The sequence below is a fragment of the Epinephelus lanceolatus genome, chromosome 22 (genome assembly GCF_041903045.1).
Source record: "Epinephelus lanceolatus isolate andai-2023 chromosome 22, ASM4190304v1, whole genome shotgun sequence".
NCBI lineage: Eukaryota > Metazoa > Chordata > Actinopteri > Perciformes > Serranidae > Epinephelus > Epinephelus lanceolatus.
The window spans coordinates 4991334-5011811 of NC_135755.1; the positions used below are offsets into that span (position 1 = coordinate 4991334).

Genomic DNA, 20478 nt, shown 5'->3' on the forward strand with positions numbered 1-20478 from the left:
AGCTCTAATATTTTAGTGATCAGTTACCTGGCAACAGACTCAAAGTTCAGCTGTTCACAAAGATACGCAAAGTGAAACTGCCTGTAGGAAAGCAGAAACAGTCACCTCACTGCCTTAAAACTTTAACTGATAAGTTAATTCTCACTTTTTCCAGCTTTAGACTTTAATCAACAGGTCTCTACCAGAGACCTATAGTCTTCTGTAGTTCTAAACTTTAATTTATTGCTGACTTATTTCTCCTGGTTCAAACTAGATCTGATGCAGCACCATTCAGTTGATAAAACAGAGTGAGATAAGGGCACACAGACGTACAGTCTGAAGAAATGACAGACACATCATGAAACAGGTATGTTGTCTTTTAAAGTTATTTTTGCCTATTCTACGCGATTTAACTTTTATTCTAAAAGACATTGTCACTGTCTGGAATTAAAGTCTGCATTTAAATCACAACTGTAGTTAATAAAAAAGGAACGAAGTCGATTTGTGTTGGTGGAAATGTTGAAGCCAGTGTGGCAGTGAAAGGAAAACAGTTTTCATTGCACCATGTGTGGGTTTTGTTGCATGTGCTGACAAATGTTAGAATCAAAAGAGTGTAATTTGATATAGTCAACCTATGTTAGTATTTTGATAATTCTAACAGGAAATATTGGTGTGTTTTCTTTGTTTTACCAGACAGACAGACTGTCCCTTCAGTCTCTGCTCAGACCACTCAGTGTTTTGTTGCTCCAGCTTCTTTTCACACACTTTTGTAACGGTAAGGTTTAAGCATTATTTTAAAAAAATTATGTCAGCAGACTGCTGACATTTTAGTTACACTTTGGGTACTGGAAAAATCATCATGTGGGTTCAGTGTTGATAAAGTAAACATATCCTGGCTTATAGACAACAGCAGATAAAGTGCTCATGTGGGTTGCAGTATCATGGTATCCAGGAAGGTGCTCTTTGGTCAGGAAGTGCAGTACATCTTGAAAAAACAAAATCCAAGGCAACTCTTCTCTGGTGCATAAGTTAAAAGGCCTTTATTAAATGGCTAGTTCATGATGAACATTAAAAACACCAACATGTTTCGGCCATGCTCACTGGCCTTCATCAGGGCATAAAGCTGCAGAGGCCCTACTTAAACATGGCATATAAGCAAAACAGAATTTTGCTTATATGCTTGCAGTTTGGCAAATGGAGTGTTGATTGGCTCCACCCATGTTTCAGTAGGGCCTCATTTAGGCCACCTGTGAACCCTGCAGCTTTATGCCCTGATGAAGGCCAGTGAGCATGGCCGAAACATGTTGGTGTTTTTAATGTTCATCATGAACTAGCCATTTAATAAAGGCCCTTTAACTTATGCACCAGAGAAGAGTTGCCTTGGATTTTGTTTTTTCAAGATATCCTGGTTTATAAATAATCTCTGCCTCTGTGTCTCAACAGCTTTAGACCAACATGACCTTTGCCTAACTAACCTAAGTGGTTTTAGTTACCTAAAATGAAACATAAACTATATAAAATGTAGGTTTTTTTGTTATTAATTTATCAAGTAGAAATAATGTTCATCATACCTCAGATGCTACAAGCAAACACTGTAGATGAAAGTAACTGAATACAGTGCAGCTTTGTAGACATGTTTATTCAAAAAAAATATTCTCATTACATTAAATGTAATTGGGTCATATTGCATGACTGGATGGCTGGATGTGTTCATTAATCTGACATTGCAATGAAAGACAAGTCACTGACTGTAAAATATGAAAAAATATGAGCTCCTCTCGACTTTCTGCTCCTATGACTGATGCTAGATGTTTAATTTCCTTTAAGAAAAATAGTCTCTATTATTAAAATAGTGTCTTGGCAACATCTTTCTATTGTGAGCAAATAAATAAACAGATTTGTTTCTTTCCAGGTGAATCTCAGTTAATTGGTCCACCTCATTCAGTAGTAGCAGCAGTTGGAGACGACGTCATTTTGCCATGTCACCTGAAACCTGTGATGGATCTTACTAAAGAGACGTTGGAGTGGAAGAGATTTGACCTCAGTCAAAGATTTGTCCATGTGCTGCGTGCTGGTCAGAACCTCGAGCATGTAAAAAATCCATCCTACAGAGGAAGAACATCACTGTTTACTGATGAACTGAAGAGAGGAAACATTTCACTGAAACTCTCCAAAGTACAACTCTCTGATCGGGGAATATATCACTGTGATCTTCCACTGATGGGAAAACAATCTTCAGTTAAGCTTGTTGTTGGTAAGTACACATACACTTCATTATTCACAAACTTCTTATCAGACATCTGAGACCTTTGGTCCATAAACCAGCTGCATTTCACAATGAATGACAAATAAAGTGGTTACATATCAACAGATATCTGCATTTGCACACAGAATTCGTAGGCGACGCAACGACACTTTGGTATCAGAAGTGCTCGGGTTTCTGTTTGTAGTCCATTTGCAGTCCAAATAGTATTGACCAATCATGTTTGAATGGCAGGTAAACAGAGTGCATTGGTTAAAATGCAGTCTTGGAACCAATCAGCTTTAGTTTGATGACAATTTAGCTTTATTTTAGCTTTTGTAAATTTATCTGCATTCATATGATGATATCTTCCTATTAGTGCACATAAGAGCTAGTTATGGCCCAGATATCTACTACCAGATCAGCCTGAAATACCGGCCCTCGCCCCGAGAGGCTTCAGCATCATCACATGATAGCTGATGGGTTCAGAGACTAACAAATAAAACACTGATGCTGTTAACTTCAAATGGTCGACTGAGGGTTTAAGAAACTGAATAATACTCAAATACATGATATCATATAAAGCTATAGTTTTTTCCATCATGCTAATGTCGAGCTGTTCTTATGTGCTGTTCACTCATTTACCTACGTAAAGTAATGTGCCAGAATATAAGCCATGTAATTGTAAACTAATAATTCATATATAACCTGAAGTATAATCCTGAAGGCGTGTCACGTGACAAATTCACTAATGGGAGTAAAGGAGTGAAGTCTGCATAAGGAGGCAGGTTGGGGATGTGGATGTGTTTAACAAACACACAACTTTCCCCCAAGAAACCAGTGTTCATGTCCCATATGGAACCAAATGAACTTTAAGTTATTTTAACGTTCCAAGCATGTTTCTCCTCATAATCCTAACCTTCTTAAGTTTACTTTCCTAAACCTAACCTACATCATTTTACATTAATTATATAACGCAACAATGCCCAAGCATGATTTTTGTTCCTAAACCTAACTGATGTAACTTTATTGTCCTGAACCAACCCACAAAACTTTGCATAAAGTGACTCATCCAACCATGATTAATCCTTAACCTAAATTACCTAACTTTACCTCTCTTAGCCTAGCCTGCATAACGAAATGTTAAGTTTGTATGTAATGCAATGATACCCAACCATGATTCTTTTCCTGAACCCAACTTAAGTCACTTTACTTTCCTTAGCGTAACCTAGATACCTGTACATTTCTTAACCGACCTACAAAACTTTATGTTAAGTACATAACATGATGACACCCAACCATGATTCTTGTATGTGATGCAACAATGCCAAACCATAACTCATTTCTAAACCTAGCCTAACCTCTTTTGTCTTTTTTTTAATGTCTTAAGATATATTAAGAACCACTGTATGCAGATACGTTGCTAGTGTAGAGCTCCTCCAAGTCTTTATTCTTGACAAACAGGAAGCTTTACAGATTTGCAGATTTACAGTCCTTGGTCCGGAGTAGGATATGTGAATTTTTTCCAAGATGCTTTTAATCATTAGCTTTGGAATTGCACACATTTCGAAACAGGTTATTTTTTAATTGTAACAATTTTGAGGTAACTGTCTTAAGTACACAATTCTCAAAAATTTTTGAAAAATTATTCATCCATAGACTTGATACATTTATTGAGAAACACAATATTTTAAGTGACAGCCAATATGGCTTTAGAGCAAAAAGGTCCACCTCTATGGCAGTGATGGAAATTGTGGAAGGGATATCTACTGCAATAGATAACAAGGGATATACTGTTGGTGTTTTTATTGACTTAAAAAAGGCGTTTGATACTATTGATCATGATATATTAATGAATAAATTAGAGAAATATGGTATAAGAGGGTTAGCATACATGTGGATGAAAAGTTACCTGGATGACAGATATCAATATGTGCACTTAAACAATGTTAAATCAGATCAATTGAAGGTCACTTGTGGGGTCCCTCAAGGGTCTGTGTTAGGCCCTAAATTATTCATATTATATATCAATGATATTTGCAGTGTTTCCAAACTGTTAAAATGTGTTTTATTTGCTGATGACACCACTCTCTACTGCTCTGGTAAAAATCTAGAACAGCTTCTGAGTACAGCTGAAAAGGAATTAAATGTACTGAAAAACTGGTTTGACATTAATAAGTTATCACTGAACCTAAACAAAACAAAGTTTATAATTTTTGGCAGCAAACAAATTAAAAAACAGGTTAAAATCAAGGTAAATTGCAGTGAAATTGAAAGAGTGTATGAAAATAAATTTCTTGGTGTGATAATTGATGATAAACTTTGTTGGAAGCCACATATAAATAATGTGAAAACTAAAATGTCAAAAACCATCGCTATACTTTGTAAACCAAAGGATGTCCTTAACAAAAAGTCATTATCCACGCTTCACTGTTCTCTGTTACTTCCATCTATGACTTACTGTGTGGAGATATGGGGTAACGCATACAAAACTAACACTCATCCTATTTTTAAGTTACAAAAAAGAGCTATACGAATTATAAATCGATCAAACTACAATGAACCAACTAACAAATTGTTTATTGATTTAAAAACCCTTGAATTTTATGATTTAGTTGAATTTAAAATGGCACAGATAATGTACAAAGTACATAATAATTTTCTTTGCTGCAGTACTCAGAGGCTGTTTGAAATCAGAGAGAGTCGCTATAATCTCAGGGGAACAGGGCTTTTAAAAAAAATCAAGATAAGAACAAGTATAAAGCAAAGATGTGTTTCTGTCAGAGGTGTCAACTTGTGGAATAGCTGTGAAGATTAATTAAAAATGTGTAGTTCACTTTCCACATTTAAAAATGTTTAAAACTGAAGTCCTAAAAAAATATAAAAATCAGTTATGAAGAAGAGTATGAAAATACTGAAACTCTCGGTTGTATTTGCTTGGATTTTTGTTATGGAACTTTATTTATTTATTTATTTCTGTTGGATGTTGAAAGCTTGTTTGTTCTGGAGCTTTATAGTCTAACTCAGATTATGAAGTTAAAGAGTTGCCTTGCTGAAGTTGTTTTTTTTTTTGTAAAAAAAGGGTAGGCATAATAAGCATGAGCTTCAGCCTACACCTTTTCGATTAGCTTCATCCCCTGTTGTTTGTGGTTGAGGTAAATCTTCTATGTATCTTGTGGAGGGTGATTTTTTCGGAATGCTAATCGAAATAAACTAAAACTAAACTAAACTAAAGTATCCATGTTTTCCGTCCACTGACACCACATTTTTAAACTTTCCTTTTGCTCAGCATCAGGTGCTGTTTCCCCACCTGTCATCAGTTTAGCAGGGATTGACAGAGAGAGAGGAGGAGTGATTTTAAACTGCGAATCTAAAAGCTGGTATCCAGAGCCTGAGGTGTTGTGGCTGGACGGTGAGGGAAAGCTCCTCTCTGCTGGACCTACAGAGACAGTCAGAGGTCCTGATGACCTCTATACTGTCAGCAGCAGAGTGACTGTGGAGAAGAGACACAGCAACAGCTTCACCTGTAGAGTCCAACAGAGGAACATCAACCAGACCAGAGAGACACACATCCAGGTTCCAGGTAGACCAAGTATCTTTCTATGATGCAGTCACATGTTTTAGCATCAGCCAGCTGAGGCCTAATTTTGTATCAGTGTCATGTTATTCTGTGTTTTATCATTTCAGATGATTTCTTTAAGGTCCAGTCCAGTTCTTCTTCTATCATCACTGGTTTGGCTGTTAGTTTGGCAGCTGTTTGCATCCTGCTTCTTCTATTCCTTTCCTTTTTTGCGTGGAAATGGAGACAAATGAAAATAAGTAAGTCAAACATTAACTGCAGTGCTCTGTGAATTGTGTAACTGTGTAAATTATTTTATCTTAATGTCAGTATTTTATGTTGTGGTGTTGGTATAAGTCAAATTGTCAAGTGTCTTATTTTCATAGAAACGTACCACTGTGCAAAGGTTTGTATGATATGTTACAAAAATGCACATAGAATGGTTTCACATTATATGCTATCAAATTGTGTCTCACAACAATGTTACATACATAATGTAAAGTTACACATTTAATGTAAAGTTACAGAGGTCAGGTTTAGGCAAGTAAAGTTATTGTGGTTAGGTTCAGGGGAAGAAACATGGTGACAACGTACCTTAAAATAACTCAAAGGTCACTTGGTTTTTACACGGTTCCAAACACTGGTCTTCTGGAGAACATCTTGCATTTTGTGACCCATCCACCACCCCAGCTTCCAACCTTATGGGCCTGCTTCCTTCTTTAGTCCCGTCAGCACATTGGTCACGTGATTGCAGCCTTCCAAAATATGTGGGTTAAACACAAATTGCTGACTCACGGTTACATTTGTTGAAATGCTGGTGCATTACTTTGTGTAGGAAAATGAGCAGTGCATGAGAACAGCCTGTTACAGATTACCTGGTTTTAGACTGAAACATCTTGTATGCTATGATACCTTCCTATGCAAATATCTGAAATACTTAAATTCTACTACTTTTTTTTTGCACAGAGACCGAGAGACGCCACAGGGATGAAACTGAAGAAGAAGGAAGGAGGAATCACTCTGAAACTAACAGAACTGAAGATCAGCTTGCTACTGAAGAGGAAATGAATGCTTTGAAGGGAAAAGAGGAAAAGATGAGCAAACATGTACGTAAAGAAACAGGACATTACTTTGAGTAGACCGAACAAAACCAAGAGCAGGAGGAGTAAAGTTTGATCTTAGCAAGAAGGATACAAGAAATAGGATCTGTGTTTCCAAAGACAATAAGATGAGTACAAGAGCACAGATGACACAGAGCTGAGCAAAGAATGAAATAATCTGGATAAAGGGGAAGGACAGAGTAAGAACGAATAACCCAACACCATAGGTCATTTGTACAAACAGCTTATTGTGACCATATTTTTGTCTACTATTGTGGACGACACCCGTAATTATGAGGAAGACAAAGGAGGAAGTCAAGTGACAAAGTGTGAAGAGCAACACAGTTCACATAGGGAGGTGGTCAGTGTGGATGAATGTGCCAAACAAACCCAGGACTTTCACCCAGGAGACCACTGTCTGTGTCCTGGGTGAAACCAGAAGTCAACCTTATTTTAAGTTAGATCTTAACTTTATGTTAAAGGGATAGTGCACCTAAAAATGAAAATTCAGCCATTATCTACTCACCCATATGCCGAGGGAGGCTCAGGTGAAGTTTTAGAGTCCTAATAGAGTCCCACCTAATGCAGGCTGGGTGCCCCAGATTAACCCTTAGATGCATAAGTGGGTCAAAAATGACCCGGTGAGGTTGTTTTCTTGTGATATCTTCGTAATGAAAAGTTGTTATCATTTCATATTCCAGCTATTCCTCAAAAAACTTGTTATTAATATCATGCCATTGAAATTTTTCACTTACCTTTTATACATTTTACAGAATTATAGTTTTTGTATTACTACCCCAAGCTTCCATAAGTGGGTCAAAAATGACCCGCATTCATTTCCTATGGAATTTCATGGTAACCTTTGAATCTTATCATCTGTGACTGTCTGGTATTTATATTTTGTGGACCACACAGACAATGGCCTCTAGTTTCGCAGTATACTCCCTATCTGGTGTGTGTGTGTGTGTGTGTGTGTGTGTGATTGAATATTGTGTGAAAGAGTATGTGTTTCTTATCATCTATCATCAAATTTGCCTATTTTATAGTTTGCGAAAATAGCTAGCTAACATTAGCTAGATAAATATATGTACTTTACTACATGTATTGCGCGCACGTGTGTGTGTGTGTGTGTGTGTGTGTACGCGCACAGATGCATGTGTGCATTTATTTATATAGCTACATATTGATCAATAGGTTTGCTTGTCATTCAAAACATTCCCTTCGTTTTATGTTTCCTCATCCAAAGTGTTATGGCTGCGAGGTATACAGCTGAAATGGTTGTAAGGATGCTGAATGAAGAGGCAGTTATGGGATTGGACTCAGAATCTAAAATATCAGACGATGAGGACCCAGACTATTATCCAGGTGGAGGTGTTGGTCGTCCACCTGGAAATCCAACTGAACAGGATCATACAGTTACACACACACACACACACACACACACACACACACACACACACACACGCATACGCATATACTCTCTTTCACACACACACACACACACCACACGCACAAAATGGATGTTGACATTGTTCTATTGCTGTTGTGTAATTTGCGTTTCCAATTTTCAAAATGTTTTAAAAATGTTAAAAATGTAAAAAAAAACCCTGAAAAATAAAAATATTTCAACCATGAAATCGTTCTTATGTGGACCAAAATATAATAAAAATGATTTTTCTTAACCAAAATGACAAAAGTGACATAAAAACACATTGATTCTAACACGGGTCATTTTTGACCCACTTATGGAAGAGTGTAGGGTCCACTCACTTGTGCATCTAAGGGTTAAAACATCCAAAGAACATATAATTGAAATCACAAAATATCTCCATACTGCTCGTCCGTAGTGATCCAAGTGTCCTGAAGCCCCGACATAAAAAGTTGTTTAGAAAAACGTCATTTAAACTCGTGAGCCCGGTGTACACAGAGGCAGTTGGGCTACAGGCTACAACGAGGCTCAAATGACGTTTTTCCAAACAACTTTTTATGTTGGGGCTTCAGGACACTTGGATCACTACGGACGAGCAGTATGGAGATATTTTGTGGTTTCAATTATGTGTTTTTTGGATGTTTTAATCTGGGGCGCTCAGCCTCCATTATGTGGACAGGGTTTCCCCAAGCATTTTTTTTTTTTTTTTTTTTTTGTGGGCTGTAGGGGAGGGGGACTGCTGCTGCCGTGGCAGCGAAAACATTTATGATTATGACAACTAAGAATGTTTATGAATAAATTATTTATTTGTTTTTCAACTGAGTCCACAACCAGCGGAACATGAACACTGAAAAAAAACAAAATTGCAGAACTGTATAGCTGTAAATCTAATGGTGTAGTTTGCAGCCTGGCTGAGAGCATTATTTTTCTCACTTTTTTGAAAAAGAGTTCTAATGCTCTGTGATATGGGAACTCAGCCAGAGGTGGCCTATTGATGCTGAGTAGGAGGCATGCTGCCAGATGGTCCCCCTGCAGCCTGTTCCTCAGGTCTGTCTTCACTAGGACTGACCCCCAAAAATTCGAAGCTTCGAAGCTTCATTCGATGGCATGGGATTCGGTTGTGAAAATTTTTTTTTGAATATTCAGCCTTTTTTTTTCTCCCGTTTTTTTGGGGGGACCTTGAACACAACACTAACCCCGCATCTCCGACAAGGAAATAGAAAGCCCAACGTGCAATGAATGGAGACCATTATCCTGCTTGAACACAGGCGACTAAATTCTTTCAACAATGTGACTCAAAATAATGATAAAATAGATTTAATTGATATAAAATAATATGCTGATGGTGACATTTTCCACCGGTCCGCTGCGCTCTGAGTGTGGTGTCAGTGACACATGCTGCTCTGAGTCGCGCATCTGTCTGCTTGCGCTGCAGTGCGTGCTGAGGGTTTAAATTGTTAGTGTTAAATCAAAAGTTAAACACTACTTATCAGCAAGCCTGAGCCTCCTTATCTATTGTTACCTGACTCTCCTCCTGGGGAACTTTCCTCTTCTTTTGAAAATAATTTAAAATACTACGGTGTCCTGTGCTAGTAGCTGCAGCACTTATGCAGACAGGCGATTCCGGTGAACATTTTTCAAAATAAAGCGTAGTGAAACATTTTTATGATATTTAAAATTGAAATTCAAAATAATTATGGTCAATATGTGCGTAAATAATAGGCTATATGTATCTATATAACCTATATATCCATTCATACAATTTTCTACTTAACATTGTTTTCACATTAAAAACAACAACAACAACAACAACAACAACTCATTTTTAAGGTGTGGCGGCTTTTATTTTGCCGTGGTGGTGCGCCACGATCAATTACATGTAGTGGAAACCCTGGTGGAGTTGTGTTGCTACCTCCTCTCCCCTTGGATCTCCGCAAGGGATGTGAGGACTCTAAAACTTCACCTGAGCCTCCCTCGGCATGTGGGTGAGTAGATAATGGCTGAATTTTCTTTTTTGGGTGCACTATCCCTTTAAGTAACATGACAACACCAAACTGATTCTTTTTCAAAACCTAACTAAGTGGTATATGCGTTAATTTAGGATATAATCAAGTGGGCCACATTCATAGATATATTTGAGAACAGGATACCAGACTCCAAGGTGGTGCCTCATAAGTTAAATGAGATTTGGTTGCCTGGCAGATTCTAGCTTCTGGGTTGACATCTGGGGTATGTGGCCCACTTAAATTCGGCAATACTGTTTCTCATGCTTGTTCCACCTGTGAACTCACTCAATGTCACAGATTTTTTTAATCGCCTTCCTCAGCTCGAGGGAATACAAATCCTCCATGGATCAAACATTCATAAAAGACAAGAGTCATAACTGACATTGGTCGCAGTTTGAAGGTTCCTATCAACAGTTTTACAGATGCTTCTTTTGTAAACGTGGTCTATGGGCAAAATGCTTTTGGGGCTAAAGGGGATTTTTTTTCTTACAAATCCACAAGTGGCCACTGGAAAAAACTGGAAGTGGCTTCCCCAGGAGCCTGGGTACAAACAGCATATGTGGTCGTATGGGAATGTAGTCAACATAGAACTTTAATTTTTGCTGGGACAATCACAGGTTCAAGAAAAACATGAGACAGAATTGGCACAATCCAAATGAAGATGACAACAAACATCAGAGGGGATTACATTAACAGAAAAAGAAAGAAAGCCTGACATACAATGAAAAACTAAATAGAAATATGTCATCGCCTGAATAATTTATATTCTAAATAGTTTGTATTTGATCATGACCAACTTTTGGGGTGTGATTAATAAAAGCTATATGTGTAGACATGAACTTAGTAATAATTTGTCCAGTCTTACTCCCTAATAAGGAACATGTGACCCACCTTTTCTCAAATCTCTGTCTCCTCTCTCTTTCAGTCAAAGTGGCAGCCAGTTTCCAGGCAGATGTTCCAGGAGGAGCAGCAGAGGAGGGAGGAAGCTGAGAACAAGGTTCAGATCCTGGAGGAGGAGCTGCAGACTAAAACCGCAGAGGTTCATATTTGTATTTATTTATTTTGATTTTTTTTTTAAATAAAAGAAAACATTACATAAATGTGTAACTTGACAAAATGTTTTTTTGGTCACTGTTGTCATGTCCCCTTACATGTGTTAATCAAAGATCATGTCTCTAAACTCAGCTCCAGGATGAACACACCAGGAGAGAAGAAGCTGAGAGACAAGTTCAGAGGAAGCAACAGGAGCTGCAGAAGAAGACACAAGAGGTTCATCACTTTACTTTCATTACTATGAAAATATTGCTTCTTCCCCCTATAAACATTTTTCAAATGTCTTTTTTCCTCTCACTTTTTGATGGTATTTTATTTCCTATTTTAAAACCTCTGATTGTTTATTTTAATTCTTGCATGTTAAATATGTGAAATGAACTTTACTAACAGAAATGTCATGTGTCACATTTATGTCCTATATTTTGTTTTTCATCCAAATTGTAGTCAGGATTATAGTTAGTGGAGCCCAAGCCTGAGAGCAGAATGACATGAGTTCTTTTCCAGACCAAAACACAAACAGTGGTTGACGAAACTTAAACTCAAACACTGAATGAATCAGAGCTTTAAGTAGAGTTAGATTTTTACCTTAGGTGTGATTGTGTTGTGTAATCACTTTCATGCAAGAGCGTTTCTCTCATCTAGTCTTCCTCCATGTCTCTTTACTCCAAGCTGGAGGGAATCCAGGCTGAAACCATCAAACAGCTCCAGCAGGAGACACAGGAATATGATTATTATTAATTTGTAAATGCTGTAATTAGATGGTTGACATGTCTACTCAGCTCTTTGTAACTTCTCTACATCACTCATTTGTTTCCAGTCCATCCTTAAATGTGTCACAGTCTCACTTTGTTCTTCCCACATATACCACTTTTTGTATGTTGATCCACCCCCTCCATCTGCAGAAGAAAAAGCTGTTTGTCGTAGCTCCAGCGTCCGGCTTTCCTCAGGAGCACGCAAGCTATATCCAGCCGGCTTGGGCCACAGTTGTAAAGCAGTCTTTGTGCAGTCCAAAGTCTGAAGGAGGCGATCCTTCCTTCAGACGGGGAAGGATCGCCTTCTCCTGATCCAGAGACACAACACCACAGTTCACATCATACACACGGCACACATCAATGACGTCTCTGATCAAGAAGACATTGTCCATTATTGTCCTGTCTGGGACACAGTAACTCTGGTCTCTGTGTATGATGGTCCCCAGAAAGTCCTTCAGCCTGTTGGACAGAGCTCTGGACAGTATCTTATAATCCGTGCAGAGAAGAGCTACTGGCCTCCAGTTTTTCAAAAGGGCGAGATCCCCTTTCTTTGGGAGCAGGGAAAGCACTGCTCTCTGACAGGACCCAGGGAGAGATCCTGTCCTCAGACTCTCCAGCAGCACTGCATGAAGATCCGGTCCCACAATGTTCCAAAACTTCTTATAGAAGTCTGCGGACAGCCCGTCGATCCCCGGTGCCCGACCTGAAGCCATCTGACCCACAGCATCAGTTAACTCCTCCAGGGTCAGCTCACAGTCCAGAGCAGCCGTTTCTTCTGGACTGAGCTGAGGTAGACCCTCCAGGAGCTCCACACGGCCCTCCAGGCTACAGTCCTCTGTCGCAAACAGGTCTGCATAGATGTCCACAGCGTGGCTCCTCATTTCAGCCGGATCAGTGGTTATCCTGCCATCTGGGAGCTTCAGACAGGACATGAGCTTCCTCTGCGCTGCCGACCTCTCCAGGTTGAAGAAGAAGGAGCTCGGGGCGTCCATGTCCTTCAGCTGGAGGAAGCGAGACCGGACCAAGGCTCCTTTCACTCTCTCCTGCAGGATCGAACTGAGCTCCATCCTCTTCTCCTGCAGCTTTGGGCCAGTGGTGGGATCTGGGCTCCGCTGTAACCCCTCTTCAATGGTCTTAATGTCAGCCTGCAGGTTTCTAACTGCTGCTTGTAGGCGAGCAGAGGAGTGAGCAGTGTACTGCTGACAGTACACACGGATCTGAGCCTTGCCAACCTCCCACCACAGTTTTAAGGTACCGAAGTCTGCTCTCCTCTTCTGCCACTGCTCCCAGAAAGCCTGAAAGCCCTGGCAGAAGATGCTGTCATGGAGGAGCTTGTTGTTAAAATGCCAGCAGGACTTAACCCGCTCACCTGGCGACAGAATTAATTCAATGTTGACAAAGTGGTGGTCTGTGAAGCCCACCGGGCTGATGGTACACTGAACCAGTTTAGGACTGAGGGTTTTGGAGAGGTAAAGCCGGTCCAGTCTGGCTGCACAGACTGTGTTGTTATGGACTCTGACCCATGTGTACTGTCTGGACTGAGGGTGTTTGATTCTGAAGGTATCTAGCAGGTAACAGTGGGAGATAACAGAGCTGAGAGACCGGGATGAAGGTGGGTGAGGTTCCTCTCCTATCCTGTCTGTGGTAAAGTCCAGGGTGCAGTTAAAATCCCCGCCAAGGATAATTTGGTCTTGATGGAAGACCATCAGCTCATCTTTCAGCCGGCTGTAGAAAGCCACCCTTTCTGATCCAATGTTAGGAGCATAGACATTAACAAAGCAGAACACACACCCATCAATTTCTGCCCTAACCAGCAGCAGCCGGACCGGCACCACCTCACTACAGGAGAGCACATTAGCATTAGCATTAGCTTTAAAACAAATAGCTACACCAGCACTGAAGTTAGTGCCATGGCTGAGCTTACAGAAACCGTCCCACCATAAACCCCAGTCAGTCTCGTCAGATGGATCACTGTGTGTTTCCTGCAGAAACAGCACATCAACCCTTCTCTGACCACAAACTTCAGAAAGAAGAGCTCTTTTATTTCTGTCTCTTCCACCGTTTATATTAAGAGAACCTATCTTAATGCTCCTCATGGAGAAGTGAGACAGGAGAAGCAGACAGACAGAAACCAGCAGGACTCTGTAGAGAGAAGACACCCTGTGATGCATGATCATTTTTATTTCCTGAGTTTACGGACAGTTTTACTGTTGACTTTTCTCAGAGTGGTGATGTGTTTTTTAAGTCTGAACCGTTTCTTTTCATCGAGGAGGTCAAAGCCGACCTGTTTGTTTAATGTGATGACTGACCTCATGAATTTCTCTGTGTCACTAAAGTAATCGCTCACCTTTACTGCTTTTTTATTGTATGTTTCATCCATGAACTGATTGATTTCCAGTAAAGAGTAAAGGTCTGTGCCCCTATTTGAAGCTTCAGTGTTATCTGAGTCATAGTCCTCCTCCATGTCCTCTACCTCACATGAAGCCTGACTGCACACTGCCTGAGCCTGACCTGTGACCTCACTGATGGGAGCTGCCTCCTCACCATTAGACTGTTCTTCAGCTGCTCCTGCAGACTGAGAGCTGTTCAGGTCTGCTGCAGCCCCAAACCCCTCACCAGACTGACCTGGCAGAGATTTCAGCTCAGCTGCTGCCGCAGACCGACAGCTGCTCAGGTCTGCCGTAGCTGAACTCTGAGCCAAATCCACTGTCCACGCAGCAGGCGCAGCCGCAGACGCCACTGCGGACGCGCACGCGGCAGGCGCAGCCGCGGACGCACACGCAGATGCAGCCGCAGGCGCGGCGCGGTTTGAGCCGCCCGCAGCGTCAGCAGCATCCCGCTGCTTATGCGGACAGGCAAAGCGTTTATGTCCCACATCTGCACATTCAAAGCACTTCATGCTCCCTGAGCTGGCGTAAACCATGTAAGAGCCATCTCCATGTTTGACCCTGAGGGACACCTCCAGAGTCTGAGAGGGAGAGTCTAAAAACATGAACACCTGTCTCCTCAGAGACTGCACGTGCTTCAGTTTAGGATCTTTACACCCCAAACTGATCGTTTTGAACCCGCTGGCCAACTTCCCGAACCTGCGGAGCTCAGTCTCCAGCAGCTCATTCGGGATGAACGGAGGCACACCGGAGACGGTGATGCGTGTGGACGGCACCGAGAGCGGTGACACCTGATGAAACAAATCACGGATGAACACGCTGCTTTCTATCAGCTTAAACACCAGCGGTTCAGCCTTCAGGAACACAACCACACCTTTGTTCATTCGGGAGGCAGAACACAGGTTCTCATGTCCTACCTGCTGACCTGCAGCCAGCAGAACCTCCTCCACAGACATGCTCACGTCTGGAGGGACGATCCGGACTCCCTGTCGGAGAGTCGGAGGAGGCGTCTCAGCGGACGCCATTCCTCCAAAAAAAAACCGACACTGACAGTCCGTCTGACCCAGTAAATACTCAAAAATAAAAACCACTTACCTGATCATGCAGCAAGAAACACAGAAACACAGACAGAAACACAGAAACACAGACAGAAACCGGTGAAAAGTTTGAAAATTAGCGCCACTCTCACGTCCACCACCTCCACTCACGCTCACACACCAGAGAGAGAGAGAGAGACCGCAGAGTCCCCCAAGGGTCCATCTGTGGGCCCAGAATTCATTCCATTATTTTGCTGACGATGTCCAGATTTACCTGCCACTAAGGTCTTTAAGCAAGGACGCAATGCAACCTCTACTGGATTGTCTGAGTGATATCAAATCTTAGTTGAGCTCTAATTTCTTAAATCTTAATGAGTCCAAGACAGAGGTTATCCTGTTTGGAGGCCACATGTCCCCATGCAGCTCCGCAGATTTCCTAGGCCCCCTGAACCCCAACATTCGTTCCTCTGTAAAGAATCTCAGGGTGGTTTTTGATAGCCAATTCAAATTTGACAAACAGATCAGTGCTGTTGTCAAAACTAGCTTTTTCTAGCTACGTCTTCTAGCCAAAACCAAGCCCTATTTCTCAGCTGCAGACTTTGAAAGGGTGATCCATGCCTTCATAACCACCAGATTAGACTATTGTAACTCCCTTTATGTTGGCCTGGATCAGTCCTCCCTCAGCCGTCTACAGCTCGTCCAGAACGCTGCTGCTCGCCTCCTCACGGGCAAGAAAAAGCACGACCATATTACGCCAGTCTTAGCCTCCCTCCACTGGCTCCCGGTCCGTTTTCGTATTGATTTTAAACTTCTTTTAATTGTTTTTAAAGCCCTCAACGGTCTAGCCCCTCTGTACCTCTCTGAGCTCCTTTTGCGCCACACCCCAACCAGAACCTTAAGGTCTTCGGACCAACTACTGTTGGTGGTGCCAAAAACCAGACTAAAGTCTCGAGGTGACAGAGCCTTCGCAGCGGCTGCCCCCAGGCTCTGGAACAGCCTCCCCCTTCACATTCGATCTTCCCAGTTCCTGGAGACTTTTAAATCCTCCCTAAAAACCTTTCTCTTCCACCTGGTGTATTATTCAGCCTGAGTGCGATAATCTCAAGTTCTTTTTTTTTTTTTTTAATTGCTATTTTAATGTTTGCACTGTTTTCTCTGTCCTTTTATCGTTGTTTTCTACATCTATTCTATTTTTATTATTGTTATTTTAACTCTGTACCCACCTATGTGCAGCACTTTGGTCGACTGCCTTCGTTTTAAATGTGCTTTAGAAATAAATCCTGACTTGACTTGACTTGACTTATATGATGCCTAAACATAACCATGCCAGCAAATGACAGATACCAAGTTTTTGACACTGCCACACAAAGAAGAATTTTATTTTTGTATTGTCCTGCGTGAACAAATGTTAACAAATGGTAGATTTTGTATTTTGGTTCACAGCAAAACTGAAACTAAAATATTAGCACTTATTTCCATTTCTGTAGTCAAAACACAGACACAATAAAACTTCTCATTAATAAATACACAGAAAAGAAAAGCCTGAACAGACAAGTTTAGTTTATTTCAGTCATTTTCCAACTTATAAAACTACAATGCACTGGTAGGTAGACAATGAATAAACACAACAAACGTGTATATAATGCTTACTTGATTCATTTTACAACATTAATGTGTGTGTGTGTGTGTGTGTGTGTGTGTGTGTGTGTGTGTGTGTATGTGTGTGTGTCCGTGTGTGCGTGTGTGTGTGTGTGTTTCAGAACAACAACTGCCTGATCAGCTGAATCTCGCCCAGAGGACACAACATGGATCAGGATAAACGGCGAGCAGCTCTGTCAGTCACAACAATGTGACCACAAGTTAGTGCCTTGTTCTCATGTGGAGAGGCACTATCACATACTCCCATACACTGACACTCTTTACACCCTATAGGTCAAAGCCACAGAACCACTGGAGCTTTTGGAGTTGTGCACTTTTTCTTATAAACCTGTGCTCTCAGTGCACCAGTGACTGTGCCACTTACACATAACTCCCCAAGACACCAGTTAAAGGGGAACTAATGTTTTTTTCAACCTGGGCCCTATTTTCTGATCTACTTTTGTCTAAATGAGTGCTAGGATGTTCAGTATGTGACATTTCTCCAGTATGAAGCTAGGACTGACCTGCCTGCAGCCCGTGAGCGCGCGCTATATTAAATAATAGGGCACTCAGACAGCGTCAAACAACGTCAAAATATGTCCACTAAAAGTGCATTTAAGTATTGGTATTGGTCCGAGGATCGAACCTTGCGGGACCCCCACTGAACATGTGAGAAGAGAGGACTTAACCCCCTCAACAACAACACACTGTTTCCTATTAGTTAAATATGATTTTATCCACATGGTCGCCTGTTCTGAGAAATTAAAAGAAGAGAGTTTGTTTAACAGCACTGCATGATCAACTGTATCAAACGCCCTTTTCAGATCCAGGAATACTGGACACACACTGATTTATCAAGAAACTGTCTAGTTTTCTCTAAAAATAAATTAATGGCTAACCCTGTCGAGTGGTGTTCCCGGAAGCCAAATTGTGCGGGGTGCAACGGAGTATGGCCACGGTTCAGATGCTCAGTAAGTTGTGTAAGCACACATTTCTCTATTATTTTGGGGGTGATTGGCAGGATGTTAATAGGCGTATAATTATTCATGTCTGTCCTGCTTCCAGACTTAAAGATGTGATTAACTATGGCAACCTTCCAAGAAGATGGAACAACTGAGTGTCGTATGGATAAGTTAACTCGATGTGTGATTGGTCCAACAAGAAAATCTTTGTGTAATTTTAAAAACATGGTGTCAAGACCGTAGATGTCCTTGGCCTTGGAGTTGTTTAGCGAGCCGGTAATGTTAGCCACTTCAGCTTCTGTGACCTGTTGTATGGTGAATACCGGCAGCGCATGATTAATAGGGACTGGGCCATACTCCGAAGGGGAAAAAAGTTTGGATATGTCCTCCACTGATTTAAAAAAAAAAAAAAAAAAAAAATTGTTTAGTTCGGTGGCGAGAATGTCTGGACTTCTCACCAGTTTATTATCAATAACAAGTTCTAGTTCGCAGTTATTTTGTTTATTCTGTTTTCCCGTTAGTTTATTAATATTATGCCAAGTTTTTTTTCCCATCACCTTAGCACTCTCCATGATTGCTATAAAAAAATTTGCTTTGGCCTTCCGCATTGCCTGAGTTACTTTGTTCGTTGCAGCAGTGAATTTTAACCAGTCCGTAGTTAAGCCGGACTTTAAGAAAATCTTAAGAATCTTAAGCACTTTCACAAAGTTTAGACAGTCAGGGGTTAACCACGGTAATAACGCTTTCCTTTTCTTCTGGCTCACCCTCCTGGAGAGAGATTCCATTATTTTTCTGATGTGTTCATGAAAGGAATCTGCGGTGCTAGCCCCCCGGCTAACGCCGCTGGTGGAGGAGGCCCCACAGGCGTCGGTTAACATGTGGCTTCTTGATGCTAAATATAATTTTGTTTTTTGTTTGTAATTCAATTATTATCACAACCCAGATCAAAATCTGTTACATTTTAACCCTTTGGAGTATTATTGTTTTTATTTGTTCTGTCAGATTCAATAATATCTAAATAAAGATATAATACTGTTCAACTAAAGTGAAGTATGTGCATTCTTTGTTGTTTTTCAACATCACTTGTACCAACAAACTTTTTTAAATGAAACCGCACAATCTTTTATTTATATGTTTTCTGTTCAGATGAACAGATGATATAATTCAGCATACTTTTCCTTTAATGTTTAAAAAAAACTAAAATAAATAAATAAAGGTGAAACAGTAAAAGAGTGTAGCTGCAGAATATGAACGTTTATCACCTTTCTAAATTGTTGTGTTTTTAAGCAGCTTATCAATCTGGATAAATTTTATTTTTATGTTAAAAGAAAGTGGTTCAGAAATCATGTTTATCATGTAAAATGATCCAGTGCTTCAAAATCAACCAACAGATAAATAAAAAATAAAGGAAATCTCAAATAATGATCCTTTGCAGCTACCAGATCTAAAGTGAGAACAGTGTGGTATAAAGGTTAATAAATTATTAATATGCTCTCAGGGCTCGAAACTAACGGTGTCCCGACGTCCCGGGACTATAAAAATTACTACTGGGACACAAAGATGATGTGAAGCAATATTGAAATGGTTATTTACACCAAAACACAGATTAGGCTTGCTTGTGTGTGTGTGTGTGTGTGTGTGTGTGTGTGTGTAGACGTAGTGCGAAAACAGAGAAAGTCAATGGAAAGACACATGAACTTTTTGCATATTCACTGTAAAGAAGGATTGTTCCTGAAACGCTCTCTCTAGAGCCAGTGTTTGGTTTGTCCGTTCTGGGCTACTGTAGAAACATGGTGGGGCAACGCAGTGGACACCGTGGAAGAACACCCGCTTTCTCGTTTTTTTTTGTTTGTTTGGTTGTTTGGTTGTTGTTGGGGTTTTTTTTGTTTTTTTTTTGTTTCATTTTATTTGATAGGGCCGATTTGTAATTTAACATAGTTCCAAACAGTGTAGAACAGAGTATGGGACTGATGTGTTGCACAGAGAGTTTATAGCTATTGCCAATTTTCAACTCTTGTCCCTAGTTGGGCCTTTACATACAGTATAGACCTAAAAATATACAGGTTAAATATTTTCAGGTGATTATACACTAATAAAAACATTACTATCATTGCTATATTCTATATCTGCCATACACCCCCCTAAATCCTACACATTGCACCATTAACCCTTAGATGCATAAGTGGGTCAAAAATGACCCAGTGAGGTTGTTTTCTTTTGATTATTCATAATGAAAAGTTGTTATCATTTCATATTCCAGCTATTCCCCAGAAAAACATGTTATTGATATCATGCCATTGAAATTTTTAGCTTACCTTTTATACAATTTACAAA

At 40.4% G+C, this 20478-nt stretch overlaps 1 protein-coding gene across 1 annotated transcript; it reads left to right on the forward strand.

Moving 5' to 3' along the window:
* Positions 1-656: 656 nt before the first annotated feature.
* LOC144459632 (CD276 antigen homolog) lies at positions 657-19244 on the forward strand. Its single transcript, XM_078163946.1, has 8 exons — positions 657-754; positions 1892-2233; positions 5511-5804; positions 5909-6040; positions 6747-6886; positions 11241-11354; positions 11501-11584; positions 17305-19244. Exons 2-8 carry the CDS (start codon positions 1978-1980, stop codon positions 17326-17328), a joined length of 1044 nt encoding a protein of 347 aa, XP_078020072.1. The 5' UTR covers positions 657-754; positions 1892-1977; the 3' UTR covers positions 17329-19244.
* Positions 19245-20478: the final 1234 nt, after the last annotated feature.